Source organism: Epinephelus fuscoguttatus, linkage group LG23, assembly GCF_011397635.1.
Source record: "Epinephelus fuscoguttatus linkage group LG23, E.fuscoguttatus.final_Chr_v1".
NCBI lineage: Eukaryota > Metazoa > Chordata > Actinopteri > Perciformes > Serranidae > Epinephelus > Epinephelus fuscoguttatus.
Window position 1 is genome coordinate 29,596,066 of NC_064774.1, and position 24,928 is coordinate 29,620,993.

General features: G+C 41.0%; 2 protein-coding genes across 4 annotated transcripts in view; one reads left to right on the forward strand and one right to left on the reverse strand.

Annotated features, from left to right (window-relative positions):
* Positions 1–9,721, reverse strand: part of LOC125883513 (RAS guanyl-releasing protein 2-like) — a 53,494-nt gene extending 43,773 nt beyond the window's left edge. Inside the window, exon 1 of one of the 2 annotated variants that reach the window (XM_049567830.1) lies at positions 9,269–9,721. The gene's annotated coding sequence lies outside the window, so the exon portion shown is untranslated. The remainder of the gene's footprint in view (positions 1–9,268) is intronic. The other variant, XM_049567829.1, reaches the window with a different exon arrangement.
* A 2,844-nt stretch (positions 9,722–12,565) lies between these two features.
* Positions 12,566–24,728, forward strand: alpk1 (alpha-kinase 1). 2 transcript variants are annotated; one of them, XM_049567805.1, is made up of 14 exons: positions 12,566–12,588; positions 13,299–13,479; positions 15,689–15,843; positions 15,927–16,125; positions 16,326–16,385; positions 16,480–16,566; positions 16,649–16,725; positions 16,838–16,933; positions 19,403–19,507; positions 19,670–21,497; positions 21,592–21,739; positions 22,640–22,802; positions 23,945–24,131; positions 24,233–24,728. In XM_049567805.1, exons 2-14 carry the CDS (start codon positions 13,362–13,364, stop codon positions 24,433–24,435), a joined length of 3,426 nt encoding a protein of 1,141 aa, XP_049423762.1. In that variant the 5' UTR covers positions 12,566–12,588; positions 13,299–13,361; the 3' UTR covers positions 24,436–24,728. The 2 variants fall into 2 exon arrangements, with proteins under 2 accessions (XP_049423762.1, XP_049423761.1); XM_049567804.1 differs by lacking the exon at positions 12,566–12,588 and adding an exon at positions 12,599–12,738.
* The last annotated feature ends 200 nt before the right edge of the window (positions 24,729–24,928 follow it).

Sequence of the window (24,928 nt, forward strand, 5' to 3'; positions counted from 1 at the left end):
ACCCTAAGTTTTTTAGTGGCCCCATCTGTCCACCCCTCTGAAAAAAAAATCTATAGGCACCCCTGGAGCCATCATCAGGTCAAAAAAATTAATCCAGTACTTCAGTTTATAGCCCCAAACCTACAAAATACACACTAAAATAAAAAAGGTGAGTATGATACAAATATTAGCTGCTAAACACCAGCATGATAGCATTCTCAGTGTGAGCATGTTAGCAGACAATAGCATTTTGCTTAAAGTACCACTGGGCCTAAGCACAGCCTTATAGAGCCTTGTTATTTGAGTAATATCACAGTCGAGGCTGTGCTGCTGCACTCAATATCTGCACGCCTGTGATTCAGTCGAAGATAATCACAGCTGCTCTACCACAGTTCCGACAGTTAACAGCTACAACAGATTATGATATGATTGTTTATTTATCATTCGTCTTCGCCAACACAAATAGTTCTGCAACTGGACTGGCACTGTACTGTTGTCGAGCAACATTTCCGCACACTAGCTTGCTACTTTGTGTAGGTCTACACATTAGTACAGCCCAGCTACTTTGTATCAGGTACATTTATCTGTATGTTTCCATTTACTCTTGCAACGAGTATAATAAGATTCTGCTGACAGACACTTTGGGGGCATGTGAGATTCCCATGAGTTAATAGCTTGATCATACAGTTCATTGTGACATCCTCTGATGTACTATGAGCACACCTGGTTTGTAGTGAAGTACCCAGGCTTATTTCCTTCCCTTTGTCCTCTTCTGACAACCCTTCATAATTTAACTCAAATGTTATTGATGGAAATATGTTCATCTTCAGGATGCAAAGTTTGTTGCAACAACCAGTGATACATGCATAGTTAAAGGTCCTAGTGATTGTTGTTTGTAAATGACTTATATCATGAATTACACTGTATTCATCCTTTATATTCTAATTATTCATCATATTAAAAAAACGTTACAGATTGTTTGGTTTTACACATCATGTAATAAAGTAACCTATAATGGATAAAAACAGTGATTTTTGCTGTGTATCCATTTAAATATAGTACATTTTTGTACTATATTTGCATGTCATGGTACATATCCATGTCTGAAAAATACGTGTATAAATACGGAACTGTGTTACTGATTTGGTTAGTGGTTTCTCACATCAGTGGTTTTGCTGGTACTTGTTTTTCTAAAAATAAAGACCACACGTCCAACATACCTCTTTGCTTCTTGTAACATCAGAGGTTTTGCTCTTAAATGTCTCATTTGTGCTGCTGTTACTCCTTTTTCCATTTTACATAGATCTTACTATCACTGTATCTGTGAGTATAGTGGTGCCACAACTAGAAATTCTACTATATTAAAAAAAAACAGTGTCTCAGATTAATATGGTATGGATTAATATGGTTATATTCATTGACTGTAACTTTGAGCTGATTCCAAAGTGAGGGACAATAATGTAAATTGGAGCTTTATCTCATCTCTTTGTCCTTGTGAGGCCACGTGGATGGAGTTACAACACTGCAAAAACACATACAAACAACACTTTTTCATGTCATACACACACCACCTTTATCTGTTGCCCAACACCCCCTAGTTTGTTTCAGGAAGTTGTAGCAAGGGTGTTGCACGATGGGACAGATATAGTTCTCCGGAGGGGCCTACAGAGCGGCTGGTGACAGGCTCTATTTACAGACTGCAGGGTACTGAGAGCAGGAAGGGAAACATTTCCTTTTCCCTGGACACACAGAATGCCACATCGGTGGGGGCGCACCGGCTGCAAACTGAGATTAGCAGCTACAGTTGCTCCTTAGGGATGGAGGGGGGGAGGTAGAGGGTGGAGAGGAGGAATGGGAGATAAAGAGAGGGACTAGGAGGCAGGAAGAGAGTGCACTCGACCTTGCTTCAGCCCAGTCAAACATGGAAAGAGATTGTTGGCTGAAGAGGGAAAAATATCAAATAGGGCGGGATAGTAATGATCGAAAACACAAGGGGAAGAAAATCTGCCCCAAAAGCAAAACTAATTCTGTATATGTGAAGGAGGTAAGCAGTGCTTTTTCATAATCTTGAAATAACAAAAGAATAAAAAAATGCACATTTCACAATGTGTTGCTGGGACATAGCAGCTGCTAGAGTGTAATGTTTTATTACGTCCTCCAAAAGCAAAACAAAGTCATGCATCCTGTTCCACATCTGGCACACTCTCGTATCTCACATCTCAACTTTCTGACTTCAAATGAAAAGTGCCATGTGTGAGACAGAGAGGGCATTGCTTCGGATCTCATATGTGCCGTGATAATATCTGCCTCCTGCACCCCCCAAACACAACACTGGATCATTGTGTCACATTGTTTTTACTGCTTTGTTTTGAGGCTTCCTGCTCAAACTTCTGTCCTTTTACCAGATGTGAAAGTTTGCTTCATAACAAATACCGGAAGGGTGTGTTGGTGCGTGTGTGCAAAATGTGGCAAGTATATGTGCATGTCCACACTTTTTTTATAAAACAGTCTCATACGCAGTTGTTTTTTTCACAGTGATATGAGTTCTCATTACTCTTAAAAAAAAGTATTTTCTCAATTTTTTGCCACACTAGAGGATTTCCTCACTGTCAGTTATCTCCCTAACACACACATAACTTCCTTCTCAAGCTCGCTCTGTGATGAGTAAAAGCTGAGGCCACAGGGTGTGTTGTGTAAAAGAGCAAACTTGATATGTCATCTTATGCAACTGTATTAGCGTTTGTTTCTCACAGTTCCTGCCAACTGTCTGATAATATCAGAGCATGCCATTGTCAGCATTCATTTTCTGCAGTGCTGATGTCAGGAATCTCACTTCCTGTTGATATAGTGTTAGATCTCGGGCAAACAAATTCAATGTAATAGTACATAATCTAAAACATCTGTATACTGCAAGAAGCAAGCATTCACCAGATATCACGAAAAAAAAATAGTTTATGGAAATTGTAAGCATTAGGCCTACAGGACAATTTCTACTTCAGCAAATTTTTATAATAGTTCAACAGTTTAGGAAATACACTTCTTTGCTTTCTTGTCGAGAGTTAGATGAGAGGATAGCCACTCTCATAGCTGTACAGTAAATTCGAAGCTAGGGCCGACAGCCAGTTAGCTTCAATTAGTTTAACTTAGCAGATTTTCTTACCTTTGACCAGAGCTAGGCTAGCTGTTTCCATATAGGTAACAGAAAATGAGACATTAGGTATAATAACACTCTCATGTCTACATGGCAAATATGTAGCTAGAACCAGCAGTCAGTTAGCTTAGCGGAGCATAAGAAGGGAAAACACCTAGCTTGGCTTTCTCGAAGGTAATATAAAATGCCTCCGAGCACCTCTTAATTTCACTAGACAACATCTAACATTTGTTGACAGCAGTTTTTGGCTTGGGACCAGTAACTTCCTGGAGTACCCACTGGTTAGGCCTAACTGGCAAACTAAGGCCTACAGGAAGTGCACCAGGCTTTGAAGCAACTCTTTGTTTGGCCGAACTGTGATGCTACAGTTTCTGGGGTGCGTCATGTGATGCCCTGCAGCCGAAAAGACTCTTTCCCATAGACCTACATTGTGAATGAGAGGTCTGTAAATCAGTGGATACATTTTTTGAGCATCACAACCCTCGACAAATGACTCATTTCACTATTGGGATTTGATCCTTTCATAAGTCTTAAAGAGCCACAGGATTAAAACAATTTATCCCATTTCAAGTTAGCAGAGCGCAAAACCAGAAGTTAGGTATTCAGTCAGCGAAAGTAAGCTGCACTCGGTCCCATTCAGCCACCGTAAGTCCCTAGTGCACCTGCTCTATGGACCACACAGTGCGGGAACGGTGCTGATCATCCCTGGATCATTCAAGTAATTTTATACGCTGCAGTTGAACCATTTTGAACAGGGCCACATGTACTAGTTTTCCAAATACATCCATATTTATATATACATACAGCTTTTATGCTAGGCTAAGATAACCGGCTATTGGTTGTAGCACATACAAGAGTGGTTTTGATTCTCTCTAACTCAGCAAGGAAGTGAATAAACATATTTCCCAACATGTTGAACTCTTTCTTTAACAGCAAACTTCAGTTCCATTGCCAAGAGGAACCAAAGGCCCAACATGCAGAAACACTGCAGGAAAACATCTGCCTAAAAACAGCCGCTGGTCGGGCTTAGACACCAAGTGATGTTAAATCCTTTTTCACAATTCAGGTTTTCTAAGAAATGTGTGTGGTTTGCAGACTAGGGCACACAGTGTGCATCTGGAGACTAATTTGTTTTTTTGTTTTTTTTGCAGTGTTTATCTGCTTCATTTCCTCCTGCCTGTCAGAGTTGTGCTCACTGAGCTATACGCTGGTTTTATACAACAGTCATTCTAAACTAGTTTAATGTTGTGTGTGCATGCTAGGAGTTTCACATTCACCCACCTAGCCTCTTCATTACCCCTGCAGGCTTTTTCTTCTAACAGCGTTAGCCCTGGCTAGTTCCTGTTTACGTATTCCTCCCTAAAACAGCTTGCATCCCTGAGCAGACCACAACTCCCACAATTTCCTGTCGTCATAATACACCATTCATAATGCACATTCCGATAAAGAGTGTGAGAGATTACAGACTGCAACCAGATTGATGAAAACAAAGGTAAAGTATGCACTTTTTTTGATTGCAGGTGCAGGATGCTACAGGCGTTCCACTCATTTTTCGATTCGCTTTCTGAAAGTGAGGCACGCCTAACACCTGTAGCACAGAGTGATGCCATTCAACTGAAACCTGAACTAATCACAGCCAAGCAATCACCATCACTGCTAATTCACTGCCTTAAGTAATCACTCCACCAGCTTAGATACAGCAGCCTGTGAGTTTCGATCTGCCCTCCCACCGGGCTCATCCACAACTGTGTTCCCCCCTGACTGATTTAATTCCAGCCACAGCTTGATTTATAGCCCCTCAGGTCCGGCACTTTCCCTCAGCAGCAGCTACCGTCCCCTCCTATGTCTCCCACTCTTCTGCACTCCAGCCATGCCTTTAAAGGTGAGGAGAGCACAGTGCATTGACAGACTGAGATTTTACAGGGTCTGTGCACTTCCATGGCAGTTACAGAGGTGACAGAGAAGCAGAAAGATCCCAGGAGGGACGGAGAAAGAGCAGAGATGACTATTTTTCTGGACTGAACCACCGGGTTTTGAAGGGACCCTGTTCACATTAAGAAATGTCACATCCACTCACAATTAGAGCATTTATTGATGTAGTTTTAGGATCACTGTTGTCCTGCCAAGTTAGTGGGAGCCAAACTAAATCTGATTCCAGCTCTGCCTATGCTGCCTGTCTTTAAATGTTCTTTCTGGTGTTAAAAAGAAAAAAAAACACTTCCAACATTTACTTTAGAAGAAAAATTATAAATTCAGGTGGCCTTGGTGCCTATGATATAATGCTTGGTGTGAATGAAATCCAGTAGATAAAATGTGAAGGGTTGATACAGGTAATTAGGACCACAGTACAGCAACCCAATTGCCACAAAAAATGTTGGCAGTGTACCTTTCTGCAACCAACAGATAGGTTTAATTTGTATGTTATTGCATAGCAGATACGTTAAAACTTTACATTCCTTTATGTTTTAGCATCACTGTAATTAACCTGTGGTTAGGTTTAGGCACAAAAACCACTTGGTTATGATAAGTGCTTTTTTGTGGGCAACTGGACTTGCTTGAGTTTCTTGAAGACATTTCCCCTCTCATCCAAGAGGCTATTTCAGTTCGGAACTGAGAATCAGAACTGAGAAGAGGAACTGAAGAGGCCTCTTGGATGAGAGGGGAAACGTCTTCAAGAAACTCAAGCCAGTCCAGTTGCCTACGATACAACACTTATGATTGCCAGAGCCTGGATAACTGAAGATCTTCAACAACACTTGGTTGTGGTTAGGAAAAGATCATGGTGGGCTTTGGCACAATCACGGCCGGAGAAGCTGTTGATGTCTCGATAAAAAACAACCGCTTTTTGTGGCACTATCCGGGCATGATATGTGGCAATGTCTCTGTAAAAAACCAACTGCTTTTCGTAACAATGTCCCGCCTGGAATTGCAGCTATGTCTCAGTTTTCGTGGTATTATCCCAGACAGAAATGCAGCGGCATCTCAGTAAAAGACAAAAGCTTTTTGCACTATCCACAGTGGTAAAACAACAACACGGCACTAAGAAATGCCTACGTTTACTGGCTAAAAAGCCGCAGCTCCTACACTACATCACAGAAATGTTTATATGATGCATATGGAATTTACAAATGTAATGTAACATTTTCCTCTGGTGGCTGGGGTGAGTACAGGGACTGTGGAGGAACAGATGAGATAGGGAGGGCACTGGACAGAGATAAAATGTCCATTGGATCGTAAACACCAATGATGGCGAACATTCATTGCTCCTGTCGGTTTTCTGTAATAATTTTTTGTTTGATTTGTCTCCTATGTATATTGAGTTTTGTTTACCTCTTCCTCACTACATCCCTCTGCTCTGCCTTAGTTTTATTCCTTCCTCTCCTCCTCCTCCTCCCAGATTTGTCGCTGTTGCTGCTTTGGCATAAAGCAGCAGCCCCTGCACAATGGATCCAATTATGGCTGGCTTTCATGATAAGTGCAACACTGCTGCAGGTTGAGGTGGCAGAGGTGGCTGGAAGTGATGCTAAATATCAAGGGTGGCTGTTCCAGAGGCCTGAAGTAATTGCACTGCGGCAGCAGAGGAGAAGAGGGAAAAATAAAGATACAGAGGATCTTTTTTTTTTTCTTTTTTTTTTTTTTAAATCTCTACTTCTTGATTTTACCATCATGCTGGAGGCACTCTGAATTCTTGAAATCCTTTCATTTTAAAGAGCTGTACCTTTGAAGTCAAGCACCACTTCACTTGTCGGGCAGATCACAGAGGTTACTGTGAGGCAGCTGCTAAAATGGACTTTGGACTAATTGTTTTATTGATCTGTGCTTTGCTGACAGATTTGTCTGTCACATATGATGATAATGCGGTTGATGGCTGCCACATTTGCATTCTCTGAATCAGCTGCAGATCTGGACGAACAAGTGCACACAAAGCAAGCCTGTCCAATATTCAAAATAGGAGCGGTTAATCAGCAACATGCTGCTCTGGCCAAATTGTGAAAAAAACACTGAAGTGCCTCCCACGAAGATGTGACGGGCTGCACAACTACGGCTGTTAAGACTTTCAGATATCCAGAGAGGCAGCCAGTCGCAGCTTACAAGTCAAATCCCCACCGCTCTGACATCAAAACATGGTCGGATAAGGAAGGGGTGAAGTATAAGCAAAGACGTCGCAGAACAAGCAATCAGCAGCCCCGGCACTCAAAGATGCCTCCTAATCCCCGCTGCTTTGAGGGTGGTGGGAGAAAAATCACCTCGAATCACTGCAGTCAGACAGCTGCAGCCTGTATAAGAGAACAGGTAATGAGGTGGGCTGATTGAAGGGGGGAAAAATGAGCTAAATCTGACCTCTCCTATGTTTAATTCAGCAGCAAAGGCTGACGATAATACATCCCAGCACAATAAGCTGGGATGTGGCCTCTCCAGTCATGGTGAATTCCCATCAGCACACAGGTGTTTATTGGTTATTAGCAGAGCTGCCAGGGGTCTTAAAGGTCAGTGTTAGTGCCATTTCATGGAACCCTCAGCAAGGCATCTTCCCTCCTCCCCTTCTCTTACCAGATAGGTCAGGCAGTAAGTTTGCACACTAGCAGACTTTTGTTTACCATTATTCTCACTCACCCAGCCACTCCCTGGAATTCCTATTTCCTTCTCTACTCTACGCCCAGTGAGGCTCCTCTTCCTGAAAATAATTGCACTGACCCATTAATTCCTTTAGTTCAGGGCTGTAATCACCTACTTATGACTATTTCAATTGGCCAAACCCTGAAGTTGGGTCTGCGGTGGGGTGGGGAAAATATCAATACATAATAGTATCATAATATTTTGTGTGGCAATATTGTATCTATACATGGACGGCAAGTATTTTTTTATTATATAAATTAATAATATCGCAAATACAAATTAAACTTTTGGTAGCCTACTAGAATGATAAAACCAATTGCTTTTTCAGTCCACTAGAGATATATACATTTACAGAAAATTCTTAGCAACTAGTTGCATCACTTTCACAGTAAGTTACTGTATCATTTTTACAGTAAATTATTGTGAAATGACAGCTGTATACTATGATCTCAAAGTAGTTATGCCAACATATTATTGTGATTTAGCAATATGCTCTTGTAAAATTGCTGTATTCAATTGTATCCTTGCAGTTAAAGCCATATATTATTACATCACTGTAATATAACAGTATGTTCCTGTAAAATTAATGTATTTAACTGTAACTTCACCGTCTGTGTACATTGGAGTATATTGATTTAGCACTATGCTCCCATGGCATTATTATATTTTACTGTAATCTCACAGTCAAACTGCGTATATTACTGTGATTTAGTGGTGTACTTCTGTAAAACTACTATATTTACCTGCATGAATTTAACAATAAAACTCTGAATGTGGTTGAATATCACAGTTGTAACCTTTAAGGTGATAATAATGTAATTTATTGTAAAATTTATAAGAGTTACAAACTGTAACTTTCGTTCAATGGTGTCAGCCGGGGTACAGCAACGCCATTTGCACAAGTTACGCAGTACATCAAAATACCAGAACCTGAAGTGATGCAATTACATTTTTAAAGTTTAATTATGATTATGATTGCATTTGCTAATGATTATTTCAGACAGCAGTGCGGGTTGCCTCTCGAAGCACAGCAAATCTTTCTTACATTTTCTATCAATACACTGAGGGGGGGGGTCCCCCAAATACATATGTTTTAATTACTGCCTTGTATAAGTTCAGCTCAAGGCAGTAATTATAATATGTATTTGAGGATACAACCACCACCCCCAAATTCTTGATAAAAAAGTATGCTTTTTTCTTTAATTTATCCAACGCGAAGTACAAACCCATGACTCCCCAATGAGTCAACATGAAATTCTGATTTGCTGTGGCTGATGGTGCAAGAACACAAGTCCTCGCATGATCGTATCTACTGTTGCAATACAACAATACACATTTACACTGCTGTAGGTGAAGTAGGAGTGAAATAAGACTCACGCAGCATTACACTGTGGTGGGTTTCTTCTAAATGCAAGTGTCTGACCAGACGAGAAAGAGAAGCTTTTGAAACCCGCCGTGCGTAAAAAAAAAAAGTCTCCAGCGGCCTCTGATTACTAACATGCAAGTTATGACACGTCTTACCTTAGAGTTCGAAGGGTCCCATGCTCTGGGAGAGGAGGCGACAGTGAGAACAGTTGTGGAGTGAGCACTGAGATGCAAAGCGTTACATCACCAGCACCACGTACCGAACTCAAAGCGCCTGTTCGGCTACGGAGTAGGAACACGAGGTCCTGCGGAGAGAGGCGCCGATGATCGAAACCCAATAAGTCATCAGAAGAGATGCACTCGGATTCCTCCTCAGAGTTGATGCTGGGTTGATGCTCTCTGAATGGGCTATGCGGGGGTTTTCCTACGGCACATTAACCCCACAGTGCGCACAAGTCATCTCCTGGCGCGCTCGGAAGCAAGTTTATGGATGCGATGTGTTGTTGGCGTGTTAGGAGCAGCTGAGCTCAGTCATCTGGTCGCAGCTGGACCGCGTGCCAGCCCTCTGCTCCTGTTCCAGCTGTGCGGCTCACAGTTACACTGCAGAGCCACAGTCCCGCCTATTGGTAGTAGCACAGCAGCACCAGTCTGCACATGCTTGTTGTGCACGAGCCGCCACGCACCATCACACACCGTAGCGATATTAATGCGTCTTGTCAGACAAAATGTATAATTTCTTTATAGTCTCACACATGTCTACACTTTCAGTTTTGTGCTGCCTTCACATACACTTCATACATTTCGATTTTTTTTTTAACATTTTATCGAGTGGTCTCGTGCACTTGGCTGGATGACAGTAACCAAGGAGTAGACAGCTGCTGCAGTGGCAGAATGGGACGTTCATGCATTTGTTGATAAATGCATTTATAACACTGCATGGCAGTTAGAGAAAACATATGCTGCATTGCTGTTTATTAGGTGAATCAGGACGGTTGCACATTAAATACACGGGGTTTTTTTTTCATAGTGATATGTTGAACATATAGTACACCTACCTGTTGCTGCAGGGTAGGGGTTTGCTGCCTTCATGACGTCACATGTTGCGTTCAGGTCACGGGGATTAAAGGGGGACTATACCAATTTCCCAAAGCCATTCATATTATTCCTATGGTCTAAGAAAGTCCCAAAATATTACAACACATAAAACATTTTCTTACAAATCCAAAGAATCCAGAGTGCTGAAACTCAGATCTGTGATGTCAGGAGCTGCTCCTTAGACAATGAATTGGGAAAGATGTGCTATGTAACAAGAGAATGTTTTGAGGTGACTAAATCACAGTTTGTTAACAATAACCCCCGACATCACATACATAAAATGAAACAGTGCTGAGCAGAGGCTGCCTCAGTTAGTTTTTAGCCGCCTTAAGAAAAGGCCCACCGACAAAAATCAAAATCAGTTTAAATGTACGCTATATTTAGAATTTTTTTCATTGCTTTACCTCGCAATGCTTTACCTCCTGGTCTACTGCGGCCTCAATCCATTAGTGTGTAAGGTAAAGTGTGGAAAATATTCCAAATATATTTAACACTTAAAGTGATATTGATCTTTTTAGGTGGCTAGTGCGTTTCACTGCGGCACCCATCAGTGGCAGTACATTGCTTAGCTTCCATGCCGTTAGATTTGCTTTATCAAAGACGCTAGCAAAGCAACAAAGTACATAAAATAAGCACAGCAGAAAGGTCAGATAGGTCAGACCACCATGTTGAACTACAGTATACATCTTTACATTACATATTTATGGCAGGAAATGACAACAGAAAAAAAAGAAATAAGTTCGCAGATTTTGCATATCTCTGCAATTTTCAACAATGGAAATGTTTGCGCCATGTCACAGTAATAGGGTCTATAAAGCCCATTTGTCTATTAAAAAAAAAACATTCTGTGGGTCCACAAAATCAGGCTCACATTCATTGTCTGTGGAGCAGCTCCAGACTTTATACCCAACGACATTACAAGTTTGAGGCTTAAGTCCAGTTTCCACCTAACACTTTCAGTATGGTACCTTTGGAACCAAAAGTGACCCTTCAGACATGGTACTTAGACCCTAGGTATGTTTAGTGTTTCCACCACAAAGAGTACCCTTAAATGTGGGCGGGGTTGTTGTCACACACTGCTTCGTCCAGCACTCACTGTATTTCCTCATAGATGGAACATCCGCACCTCAGTTCTTGTCCAGAGAACAATTCGACATTTTCAGAACAAAAAACAGTGGCTGCAGTGAGAGTTTCTCTCCATGGGATATTTAAAAATAGTGGGTTTGTGCACTGAGTCCTTCCCAGGTAAGCACAGCCGTCCAGACCCCCCAAGAACAACACTCTGCGATGCTTTTTTTTTTCAGTTCACAAAATCTGGTCAAAATATACATATATATATATATATATATATATATATATATATATATATATACATATATATATGTTTGAAGATCCCCTCATTACTAAAAGTCTGCGTCATCCAAGAGAGACAAAAAAAAACAACAACTATAGTGATGGTCAAAGCTGTCACATTGAAATTTAAGATGTGCTGATGGATTCACTGAGTGAGTGATTCACTGAACTCATGCACTGAGTAATATTATAAGTAAACATTCCACCCTAAAAGTTGCCGGCAGTCGGCCCAGTGAATTGAGGGGTTTTTTTTTCTTAGACTACAGCTGCCGCGAGAGGCAGCAAAACATCCTTTATTTTTTTTATTGTTGTAGTTTACTAATATATATAAGACTTGCCACAGTATGAACAGTAGTTACAAAACCAGCTACAGCTTAGCCCTGACCAAAAGTAGTATGCTATCGACCAATCAGCTGACTGTAGTGTTCTTAGCTCCACCTTTTAGTACCAGATCTGCGTGCTAGGTACCCCAACAGAGGGGTGGCCAAAATTGGGGCAGTACAGAATGGCCCCATTGGTACCATCTACAATTTTTCACAGTGTAGACGGAAAAAATGCTTACTGGACTGAACTGAAACGTACCACACTGCTACTGTAGGTGGAGATGTAGCTTTACTTCTCTGGTTTCTGGCTTTGAGAGAGAGTAGCTCATGTTCCCAAATACTAATTACACTTTCCTGGGCCACAGACATGTAACACTGGAATTCTTAATTTAGGTGGTGTTCCCCTTTAAGTGAGTGATAATGTGATCTAATGTAATGCTAAGGTATTATACGCAGTGACGTAATTTGTTTTGTTTTTTCATTGACAAATTTACAACACATGGCCTATCATCTTGCTGATATGTGGAAAGTACAGTCAGTGTGTGAACATACCGGAAAATACACATCTCGTCACTAAAAAGTACAAAGGGAACTTGAAACGAGCGCTCTCAATTGCAGTTGAAATTGCAATATTTCCGACAGCATTTGAAGGCAGCACAGTATAGTACTGCCCTTTCAGGAAGACGAGGAGAACCTGAGGAAACGGTAGGTGCTGTTTATGTTTATGAAAATAATGTTTCATCAATCTGACATTGTAGTAAATGATACAGTTTTGTAAAGTTGGCGTTTGACTGGAGTGAGAAGGACTGTTTTAAACGTGACGACAGAAACAGCAGTGACTTTCACCCCTGTTATGTGAGTGGAGTTTCTTTAATGTCAGTGCACTGTGTTTGGCATATTACACGATATAGTGTGTTTTCTCTATGTGCACTTCACTTGCAAGTTGTCCTTGGACTGAGAGTTCATACACTCAAAATAACTTTTACACATTGTTTTACATATTATATGATGCGCTGTAATATAGTATGAAATTATTATGTCTGAATGAACCGAAAGTATGGCTCACTATAAAATCATTGGTAAACAAAAAACATTGTGACTCTCTTTAAGGACCATAAACCAAAGGTTTTTTTTTTACCTGTGACATTGTTTCATGAAAAAACAGGCACATCAACAGAGATGTACTGTCCATAAACTTATAATTTCATATACATTTATTTTAATTGGAATAAAAAAAAACAACAACAAGAATTGTGTGATATTATTTATTCATTTATTTGAGTTTGTATTCATGTATTGATGCAATATTTCATGTTTTGAAATTTACAAACAGACCTGATGGTGAAATCTTTTCTCAGCTGCAGTCTGGTCATTCATTGGAACCCCCCTTCCCTTCTTGAATCACTCTAACACAGGAACAAGAGCGAAGAGGCAGAGAGAGGAAGAAATCCTCTCAGCCCAGGCAACAGCTACAAGATATGTTTACCAGAATGGACAGCCAGCAGGTGGGGGGTTTACTGGAGGAGTGCCTCAGAGCAGCTAAGCAGTCCAACCAACCCACTGAGGCAGAGAGGCTCAACTACTGTAGCTGCAAAGGTCAGACACAAGATGGTGCTGTTTGTTGAGTTTTCATTTGGGAACGTGAGGAGATTGGTTTGGGGTTTGGATTAAAATTGAAGTAAGTAACTTTTATGAAAATAACTCTTGGTTATATTTGCTGAAACTGTGTCTATATCCTCACAGTAGTATATAAGGCAGATAATCTGTGAAAAAAAGTTCCTCCTTGTCATAGTGCCTTCTAATGGCATTTGCTAGACTCTACCACTGCTGAACAAAAACAGGCAATCAGAGAGAGCCAAGGAGTCTTGAATACAGCTGCCAGTGCTCGTGAACTAAAGTCAAATTGTCAAACTAGGCAACGCTGATCAAATATGAATTGAGACTCTGTTACTGCATTGCCTATGTCTTGTTTCAAATGTTTTCAGAAACATTTTAGTGTACTGTTTAGCTGTAAAATGAGAACATTTGTGACTCGGTTGCCATGCTGAAAGCAGTGGAGCCAAAAAGAAGCACCACCCACCAGCCGTAGCATATAATATTCATGTGTTATACATATACAAAAAATTATGAAAATGCCATCCATGGTTTGTGTGGAGAATGAGGGACAAAGGCATTCTTTACAAATGCTCAGTGTGAATTTTAGGGGATTTCCTTTTGTTTAGCCAAAACCTTTTAGTTGCGCAAGATGGGGCAGTACTCATTATAAATCTCATTCACTCAATATAATCAAATTCATCTGCCTTACAAGTGCCCACATCACATCTCTGTCAAAGCAAGGAATGCCAAAACAGCAGTGTTCTATTTGGTTTGATATTAATCCTGATATTAACCCTAGAATGAAACTGATGCAATTCTACAAGAGAAAATGCCCCAAACCATCCAAACCCAACAGACTCCATTTAAATAAACAGTAATTTCATTATGGTAAAACACACTTTATTTGAAGTCAACAGAACCAAAATGAAACTCACAAAAACTGCCTAGGTTCATTTTTGCACTGTTCCAACAATGTGAAGTGAAAATATGCTGGCTCTAGACACACTAAAATTACTCTTTACTAGTCCATACCCATTGGTAGCTTTGTCACCTTCTACCTATGCCAATCCTCAGTGCCTATGTGCAGTTTCACATAGATTGACCACGTCAGTGAGTAGAAAAACGTGGGACAGACAGAATGACTGACTGACAGAATGACACACTGACAGTTTCTGTGATTATGTACAGCATACCATACCATGACCCATTTTGTTTGATTGGGACAATAATGGAGGGATCCCCTTTAGATTATGTGTGGTGCCTACAAAGTTGCGTGGTGATCGGTGAAACCCTTGAGATGTTACACACCTTTATGTGATGAGCCACGCCCTCTGCAATATTCATTGCCTTATAGAAGCTCAGTTTTAGTAAGTTTTCCAACTTTCCAAGGGGGAACTTTAGATATTGGTCCCTAGATTATGTTCACCCAGTTTCATGCAGATCGGTCAAACTTCCTAGGAAGAGATCGATTTAAAGTGTTTTTCAAAAAATTCAAAATGGCTGAAAATCTATATAACCGGAAGTTATGGGTTCTTGAGGTAAATTTGTTCCTCATGAGGAGAGGCATCTCCGTGCAAAGTTTCATGTCTGACATGACCCTCTACCACTGTGCCAAATTTCACATGGATTGACCAAGTCAGTGAGGAGAAAAACGTGGAACAGAGACACAGACAGACACACCCAGAGACAGAGTTTTCGTCATTATATAGTAAGATTTAAAGTCTTAGAGTCTGGTGGCATTGCCATCAGCAGTTTCAAGGCTGTTTCTTCAACAAAAAGGATCTTACTTTTTAACAAAAAGGTCAGTCTCTGTAGGGATCCTTTCCATAAAGTTGTCAGACACTCATAACAATCTGACCCTGTCAGTGGTAAAAACAAGTCACTTTTAATGGACATACATTGAAAATGCATAATTGCCCTGAGTGGTTACCTTGCAGCATGTTGCTCTACTGCTGGCTGCAGCTCTTTCATTCAATACTGGACCAGTCCCAAGAATTGTGTTCACATGAGTCATTTAGTCACAAAATATGGGAAAATATGGTCTAGGTTGGAAAATCCCAAACTTAACCTTTTAGTTTAGTTATTCACTCTTCCAAAAAGTTGAATAAGTTTATCAAGTGTTGTGTCATTTATTCACACAAAGTTTTTGGATCGGTTCATCTTAACACACACTTTGTTTGATTTATGAATTCCAACTAATTTCCTGCAGACTCGCTGTGTGCAGAGCTTGCCTCTCTCCTGCAAGAGGCAATGGAGATGAAGTGGCCCTTTGTGCCGGAGAAGTGGCAGTACAAGCAGTCAATCAGTGCCAGTGACAAGACCAACCTCAGTGACCTCATCAGCAAACACCTGTCTCCACTGCTGGTAAAAATCCCACAGGAAATGGCCTCCTTGCAGAGTTGCTAAACAAACAAAATGACTTGTATTTGTGTTTGTTTTGTCTCCAGGCTGTTCTGAAGGCCTCCATCGTGGCTCACGAGGCATGCACGGCGCTGGCAGTGGTCTTTTTAGTTGACCGTTTCCTTTACTGGACAGACGAGTCCAGCCGGTTGCTAAGGATCACCAAGCTGCTCCACAGACGCCACCCCGACACCCCTGTGGCTCCCCAGCTGGTCATACGGCAGGCCAGAGTCTACTTTAACTCTGGTACAGTGTGGTGAAGACCTGGGGTTGATGAATGAGTAACACTTCATACATCATCCTATTCATTATTTTGGGAAATAACTGATACAAACTCATAACATAGAGATGTGAAAAGGCTTTGTCCTAATTACACATTGTCACTGTAGAGATAGAATGTTTTGTTATACAGAGCTGGATAAACATTAAAATTATCTTCCCCACAGGCAAACTGCAGAAGGCAGAGTACATACTGAGCAGTCTGATTAATGACAGCGGGGCCACAGGTAGGTGCTATGTTCTTTTAATTGCCTTTAATAATGTATTATGTTGTTTTTTCTTCAAGCTCAATAAAACCAAATCTGTTGTTTTCTTACACAGGTTGTTGGGTGTACCACAATGAAAATGACAGAGCTCTTGTGCAGGCTGTGAGTGTTCAAGTGCGTGGAATGATTTTACAAAAGCTCGGTAAGATCTTTTTCCTTAAGGAAAGACAGTAGTTTAAACCGCTAATACAGTGGTGTCATGGCTGTTGTGTACTTTGTTCCAGGCCTGTGGCGCGAGGCTGCAGAGCTAATCTGGGCCTCTCTGGTTGGCTACTACGCACTTCCTCAACCTGATAAAAAGGTAGAGAGACAACTACAACAAGGCAGTTGCCATATTATCAGCTTGTAAACATGCACATCCCAGTTAACACCCTGTTATAAACCTTCGCTCTGCATGTCTGTATATTTTATAGGGCATTGGAACCTCTCTTGGCATACTGGCCAACATATTGGTGTCTATGAACGATGAGGACTTCCACGCTTTTAGGACTAATCCAGATATTGATTTGGTCAGTCTAACTGATATAATGATTTCTTTATATTCAGAGTTCCCATGGTCTGATTTCTGGAAAAGCTTTGAAATTAGAAAAACTATTTGCAGGCCTTTAAATGGTTTGAAATTAACGAATGTTTTCAAAAAGTTTTAAATATGCATTGTTTTGGCTGTTATTTGAAATATGCTTATAAAATCCTAAAATATTTCTAATGTTACACAAAATATGTGTATTGCAATAGTAATTTAAAATGTAGTGCTGCGCTGTGTGTCTTTTAAAGACAGTGTCACGTGATACACACAGACCAGACCAGCATTACATCATCGCTTAGGAGGAGTCTTCAGCTACGCAGGACTCTTAAAATGTCATCTTGTTGTGTTACTGAGTGGCAGAATAGAAGGAATCATGGTTCAAAGCTTAAATTTGAACACATACCAGCCAGCACTGCCCATCAGTAAAAACAAAGTCAACTAGGGTTAAATGCCATAAGACAAAAGGACCGGACGGAGGCAATCATCAAAAATGCTTGCCTGTGCAGTGCACTCTTTTTATCAGGTTAAGGAAAAAGTATTTACTGTTGTAGGGATAAATAACATTATGTGTTTTAAGGTTTATCATGTCCACGTAATCAGAAATTTGGGAGGAGGAATATTGGATTTCTCCATAACACTAACTTTGTAGTGCAGTAGGTAATCAACTAAAAAGCTAAAAAAAAACTAAAAAACCGGCCATCCCACCTTCAGCAATCCTGAGAGATCATCCATCCACTGAGTGAGAGCAATCGGGTCAGCTGGTCTGGTCCTGTTGGCTCAGTGTTTAGTTTTTCAAGTGACACTCACGGTCTCGGACAGTGACTGACCTGGCGTGTTGCGTTTATAAATGTAATGTGATGCTCTACACTAAAATGAGAGCCCTGTTGATCAAAGAAATGGAGCTTTATATTTCTACATGAATCAACAAACGGTTAAATTAATCACACATTGACCCCACTCAGCACTTTGCTGCTCCGTCACCCTAGACAGCCTAGACAGTGTTACAAATTTACGAGCCAGAGTGCACTCCGACAGTCAGAAGGAATATTACTGAATACACCACTTGTATCATCTTCCTCCACTGTCTAAAACAAGCCAAAAAAATGCAGAGACACAGGAAAATGCTGAAAAGCTGTTGTGTAGTGGGTTAACTAAGGCTTTTACACTGAGATTTGAGACACATAAGATTCGTAAATATTCACTGTCTGTATGGGAAATGGTTAAATGATGCTGCTGACACTTAATACTAATGGATAGCTAACGCTAGCTTTATTGGGAGGCTGCTGCAAGACAATCATGCAGTATAGCAGGATTAGACTGTCATCTCCAGCTAAATTAAAACCAAATTAACAGGTTGGTTATTTACAGACACCACCTAGCCTCATCCAGTCAAATATACATATCAAATTTAATCATTAGGTACCATGATCCAAGCATTTATACATGTGTAGATGTCCGATGAGCATTATGCAGTCAGTGTATTGGGTCACTCATCCAGTTGGGTGGGAGAAGACTGAAAGGACATGACGGAGATCAAACTCATTTCATTAAGGGTTTACAACCACTCAGATTCAGGCAAGGCTGCAAAACAATCATTACACAAGTCAACAAAACAAATGTTGGTTTAACAAGCAATATATACATACAAACTTGTCAAAATTATAATTTGTACATTTATAGGATCTTTAGTTTCTATCCCCTGCAAAGTACTCTTATGTTAGGGTGTCTATCCTTAAAAAGGGTGGAAATGTTTTCAATCAAATTTTACAAATATTAGTCCTTAGAAGTAATTAAATAGTCTTACATTTAAATTATGAGGTCTTAATTGCCACAAACATTTGATCTAATTTCATTTATTCATCTTTTAATTTCTTTTTGTTAAAATGAGTCAAGGTCTTCACATTTCTGATGTTACAAATCTTTCAACCTACCACAGAACCTAATACTGTCTTTTTCAATTCAATTCAATTCAGTTTTATTTATAAAGCCCAATATCACAGATCACAATTTGCCTCAGAAGGCTTTACAGCAAATGACGTCTCTCTGTCCTTGGGCCCTCACAGTGGATTTTTACTTCATACTTGCACTCAACTGTTGGCAAAATGCAATGTAATGAACCTAACTCACTCTAATAACCATATTCCTACATCAAAACTACTTCTGCACAGAACCACCTGTACTACTTACCTTTCTACTTACCTGGAATTCTTGAATTCTTGAAAAAACTGTCTGAAAGTTGGTGGCTGAAATGTCTAACAGTAAAGTTAGCAGATGCTAGCAGTTTGCTTATCAGCAAATGTCTGGAAAGTATGTGTTTAAAATGTATGGCTGTAAAAGTCATGGGAATGGGGTAGAATAACTAGAAAAGTCATTGTTAAAAATGTGTGGGAACCCTGTGTATTGTTTCCCTTGTAAAATTGTTTATCTATGTCTGTCTGATTGGTTGGAGCAGTCTTTCCTCGGGGATGGGAGTCATCGTCTTCTTTCAGCAGCCCAGGCAGCTAAGATGGCGGTGGTATACAGCCAGTACACTTCACTCTATGTGTTGACCAATGTGGTAAGTTGTTCTGTTGATGGGTCTCTGCCAGGGCTCACTGTTCTATGCAAGTGATATAAATCACTTTGATCACAATTGATACCGACAGCAAAGAGGTATAAATCTTACTTGGTGCTGCTTTAATGATTCTTTTGCTTCTCTCTGAACTTTTTTTTGCTGTAGGCAACTCAAGGGACCTGCTTGTTATCGTACAGTTTCTCAGTGCAGTGCCCTGCCTCTGAAAGACAGTCTTTCCTCCTGCAGGCGAGAGAGGCATTTGCAATCGGCCTGCTCACTAAAGCAGAGGGCGAGCTGGTCACCAGCAAGCAGGAGCTTCACACCTTCCTCAAGGCTGCCTATTCTCTCACTGTTGCTCACAAATGGCTTGGCACTCCTCAGGAGGTTGTGGTACAGGCAACTCATGCTTGCCAAAAAGCTTTAGCAAATTTCTATGACTACTGCAGTGCAGATACTCAAGATAAAGACGGCCTCTGTGCTGAAATCATGCACCTGGTCACCCAAGTCAAGCTTCTGTTGCAAGTAGAGCCTTTCCATAATTCAGATAAGGGGTCATTTATCCCTGACAGCTACAAAAACATTAAAGATGCAATGGTCAAGTTCACTCTGGAAGGTTTCTGTAAGGTGATGCAGAGATTCCAAAAGTATCACGCATCACTTTGTGAGGCAACTAACACAAACTGCGAGGGGACCGGTGATGAGATAGACGGGGCAAGGTTACCAGTATGTATTACTGCACTGGGGACGACCATTGGTACACTCAACACAGAATGTAGCACCGAAGCCTGCAGAGTGTCACTTAAAGGAGAGGAGCCACAACAGAGAGGTTCAAAGTCATCTGCTGTGCGCCCACCTCAAAAGCCTGAACTGAGTAGCACTGTAGGAAGCACAGATGACCTTGGCTCTTCATGGCAGAACTTCTCCTTAAGTGTTTCAGGGTCTCCCAGGCCCAGCAGCAGTGGCTTCATAGGAAGTAGTGCCGTTGAACGTGAGGTAAATGCACGTAATCAGAGCCTGCTGACCACTGAGGTTGATGACAGGTCAGACAGCATTCTGCAGTCTGCTGATAAAAACGAGAAGCAAGACTTACGGGGTTGTAACCCTGGTGTCAGTTCCCATGCAGTCCGGACATCTGCAATACCAGCCACTTCCTCCTCCAATGCAAGTGGTGATTCAGAGAAGTTTGAAGTGATACAAGCTGGAATAGAGACACTGGGCACTGAGGAGGACTGGATGACCAACGTTGTTGATGTGGCGCTGAAACCGTCAATAGGCGAAGGAGCAGCGCAATCCTTATCCCAGCTAGCTCTCAAAACATCCTCCAGCTCTCTTGGTGACAGTTTCGGTTCCCAGTCGTCATGGGAGAAAATCCCAGTTGACCTAAACTCCCACACAAACAGAACACCACAGCCAAGCAGCCATTTAAAAGCAGGAACCAAAGGCCAAAGTAGCAAGTCACCAGATTCCAATGAGAGCTTCTTCCTCTTAGAAACACTTGATTCTGAAAGCAGCGATTCAGCTCATGATCCCACACACAAAAAACACACATCTGGATGGGACTCCAAACCTTTGCAGAGCCTTAATGTTGACCCAAATATGGACACGGAAGTTGACTCAGTATCTGTAAAACCTGATGCCAAGAACTCTTTAGCAACCCCACACCCAAACCTTTCTCACTTAGTCCTAGAACAGTGTGCTTCCACTGAAACCTCCTCGGAGAGTTCATTTGAGATGCTGGAGGAGCATCCGAGTGGACACCAGGGTAGTGAAGTTACATTTTCAGAGAAAGTAAATGGCCCCCAGATGAAGAACCCCTGGTGCTACAGCTGTCTAGAGCACAGCACTGCAGCGGGTGTCATCCCTGATGGTCAGTATTTGTTGTCAAAGCAGGATTACCAAGCCCTACTGGCTGGAGTTTGCCATGAATGTCTGCTGAAGAGACTGTGCAATGACAAGATACAATTCAAACTAGAGGCACACAAAACTGCCTACAGTAAGTTTGAATTCCTATTGTTGAAATGTGTCTGTGTCATCAGTACAAAACACTGATTGTAACTGTCTGTTGATCTCTGGATCATTTCTACTAGGTGCTCTTCATTTAAAGTTCTCCAAAGCCACAGGACTGTGGACAGCAAGGGAGACCTGTGTTTACATCGGAGAGCCGATGGGGGTGCAGGGCAAGCAGAGAGAGGCAATATGGGTGCAGTTTTTACACCAGGAGGAGAGGTTAAGCAGGTATGTAGCTGCACATCTGAGGCTCAAATCTGATACACCCTTTGCCCCGACCACTTAGCTCTACCCTTCTGTTTGGCACGTTCACGCCAAGGGGTAGTATCCTGATACCTTGCTGGGAAGGAGTTATAAGTTAGGGCTACATGGCCTTCCAAACTGCGATTGTTTTAGCAGCACTCTCTAAACCGAATGTTAAGATGGCTGCACAAGCAAAAAATGAAACCCACAAATCCTTTTTCTTCAACAATGAATATTTAAACGATAAGCATTGTTATCTTAGCTAAATATCGTTTCAATGTCCTTTTCTTTATAACATTCATAACAAAAACATTACGGGTAGTATGCTAATTTCTCAGTAGCTAACTAGCTTGGTAGCTAACTTTACATTGTTGTTGATGATTTGTGCCACGCAGTCTCACATTTTGACATATTTTCATGCAACCCTGCCCCCACCCCTTACTGGCATATGACGCCCAAAATTTATCCATGTACAGCAGCTCCTCTAATATTAGTTCAGACTGGCAGTGTAGGATCCCAAGTGGCTAACGTTAGCCTACAGAGCACTGTCAGTGGCCTGGTAATAAAGCAGTGTCCTTTTTTATTTGATGACATCTTTGATAGTTTGAAACATGCTTTTCAGATAAATGGCAAATGTCATTGTTATAATACAATTATTGCAATAGTTGCATCTGTTCATGTAAGTGAAAATGATGTTAGCTTACTGATGATATATCAGGCTCTTGAAGAGTTGTCCTATCTCATAGGGGAAGATTTCAATCACTACCTCTTGTAACTCTGTGCCAAGGGGCAAAGGGGCACTCAGAAATTATGCACAGGAGTAAAACTAAGAAATGGGACTGGGACTATATCTCACTTTATGTATTTATGTTTATGTTTATTTAGTTATGTGGGGAAAGATTACTTGGAGCCAAAGGAGATCCAGTTCCACCTGAAAGATGTGGAGAGACAGATGACAGCCCAGTACTATGTGACTGAATTCAACAAGAGTCTTTACGACAAGGAAGTCATGGCTCAGATCTTCTTCATTCCCTCAGAAGCTCTACTTGTGAGGCCATATCATATACACCACACTGACATGCCATACATATAAAATAAACATAGAAAGTTTTACTTCATCTAAGAAATGTAGCTATATCAGATGTTGCATGAGAATTCAAATGGCTCAATTCACAAATGCCACTTTAATAGGACCCCCTACACAAATACATAACGAGAGACAGCGGAGTGCAGAATAGCCTGCAGCTGCCTTTGAGCAGTGTTAGTTGAAATTCAAATGCAATACCCCAGTACACCCTCCAGTTGTCAGTTCACAACTAGAAATATACTCTCAAGACTTTGTTAGAGCTGATCATTTGTTGGTTATTAGTCTAGAATGCACTATGGGCTGGTAATAACTGGACATTATAATACAAATAATAGCTTAGTGGCAAGCATTCTCTTCAGTGTCTCTGCACACACCCCAAATTAAACACCATATACTAAGACTGCATTACTTGCACTAGTGAATATTTTGAGTAGTGACAGAAGACCCATCATGCTCTAACACCACATTTAATTTGACATAATAAAGCCATTGGGTTACTGAAGAAAATTATAGTACACAAATACACATAATTGTATTTTTGCTTGTTAAAGGGACAGTACACCCCAAAATAAATTCAAAAACTCATCAGCAATGTCTCTTTCCAGAAATCAGTTACTCAAGATAATCCACAGACCTTGTTGTGAGTAGTTTCACGTCTATTTTCTATTTTTTCTCTACAGAACTGCACCTGCCAACAGTATCAGTGCGCAGAGGGTAGCGTGCATCAACAGCTAGCTCAACTGGCGCCACTGAGCTAGCTAACATTACAGCTCAGCCAAGGAGGATGCAATTATGTGCACATGTCATGCCATCATGAGCATGAGCCTCTCATCCATGAGAATATGCACTCTTCTTTCTGCACAGTAATACGGTTGGCAGGTGTAGTGCCATAGAGAAAATAGTGCCATCTAGTTCCATTATATTGTAGAGAAGGCAGACATGTCTACGGCCAATATCTCCAACACTTGACAACTCACACCAAAACAATCTAGACTGATAAATAGCACTAGAGGTGAGAGGAAAATATGTATTTTTGATTTGGGGGTGAAGTGTCCCTTTAAATATTTCTTAATTCCCCTTTTGTTTTCTGTACTTGTTAACAGATTCTGAATGGAAATGAGATTGTGGGGTGTGTAACAGTGGAACCCTACATGCTTGGAGACTTTGTCAAACTGACCAACAACACTTGGAAGAAGGACAAGAGTTTCCAGGCTACAGAATATGGCCTTGCCTTTGGACACTTCACCTACCTGCTCTCTGACTGCCAGGAAGTGGTTGTTGACCTGCAAGGTTCGTCTGTGTGTCACTGATCACTGAAATCACTATGTACTATATATAATAAAAGTTTGTTCTTAACCGTCAACACATCATCCTTTCTTTTTTTTTCACAGGGTGGGTGACAGCCAATGGCAAAGGGCTGACCTACCTCACTGACCCCCAGATTCACTCCACCAAGACCCCCAGAGGCCCCTCCAACTTTGCCGCCAGAGGTCTCAGGATCTTCCTGGAGCAGCAGCATGGACCAGAGTGCAATGACATTTGCCAGCTGCTCAAACTACCTCCAGTTGTCAGACAGTCGTATGTTCTACCTTAGAAAGTTTGAGGAGTTGTTGAGTGTTTGCACTCTCAAATATGTGAAAACTTGACATATTTTTAGCTTAGAAAATATATGAGAATATGCATTTGATTAACCTTCCTGACAGGTTTACTGTATTTTTCATGTACAACTAATATAGATTGTGTATTTTTAGCATTTTTAATGCAGGGCTCCCACATATTTTCATTGACAAGACTATTCCATGATTTCTTTGGGAGCCATAATAAAATGTCCAAAACTGTTCACAACATATAACACAAGCAGAATTGTAAAGTATACTTTACTCCCAATGTTAATTCTTGTGTGAAATTAATAATTAACCTGGTCTAATCTCTAATAGTGGGTTATGTTCATATTTACTTCCAGTACTTTAAACCACGGGCACAGTCATACAAGCACTTACATTATATCAGTAGTCTGGCACTGGCTTTTAAGCATGAGGGAAATAGAAATTATTTTACTATCAGTGTATTCTTAATGCTTTTGATGA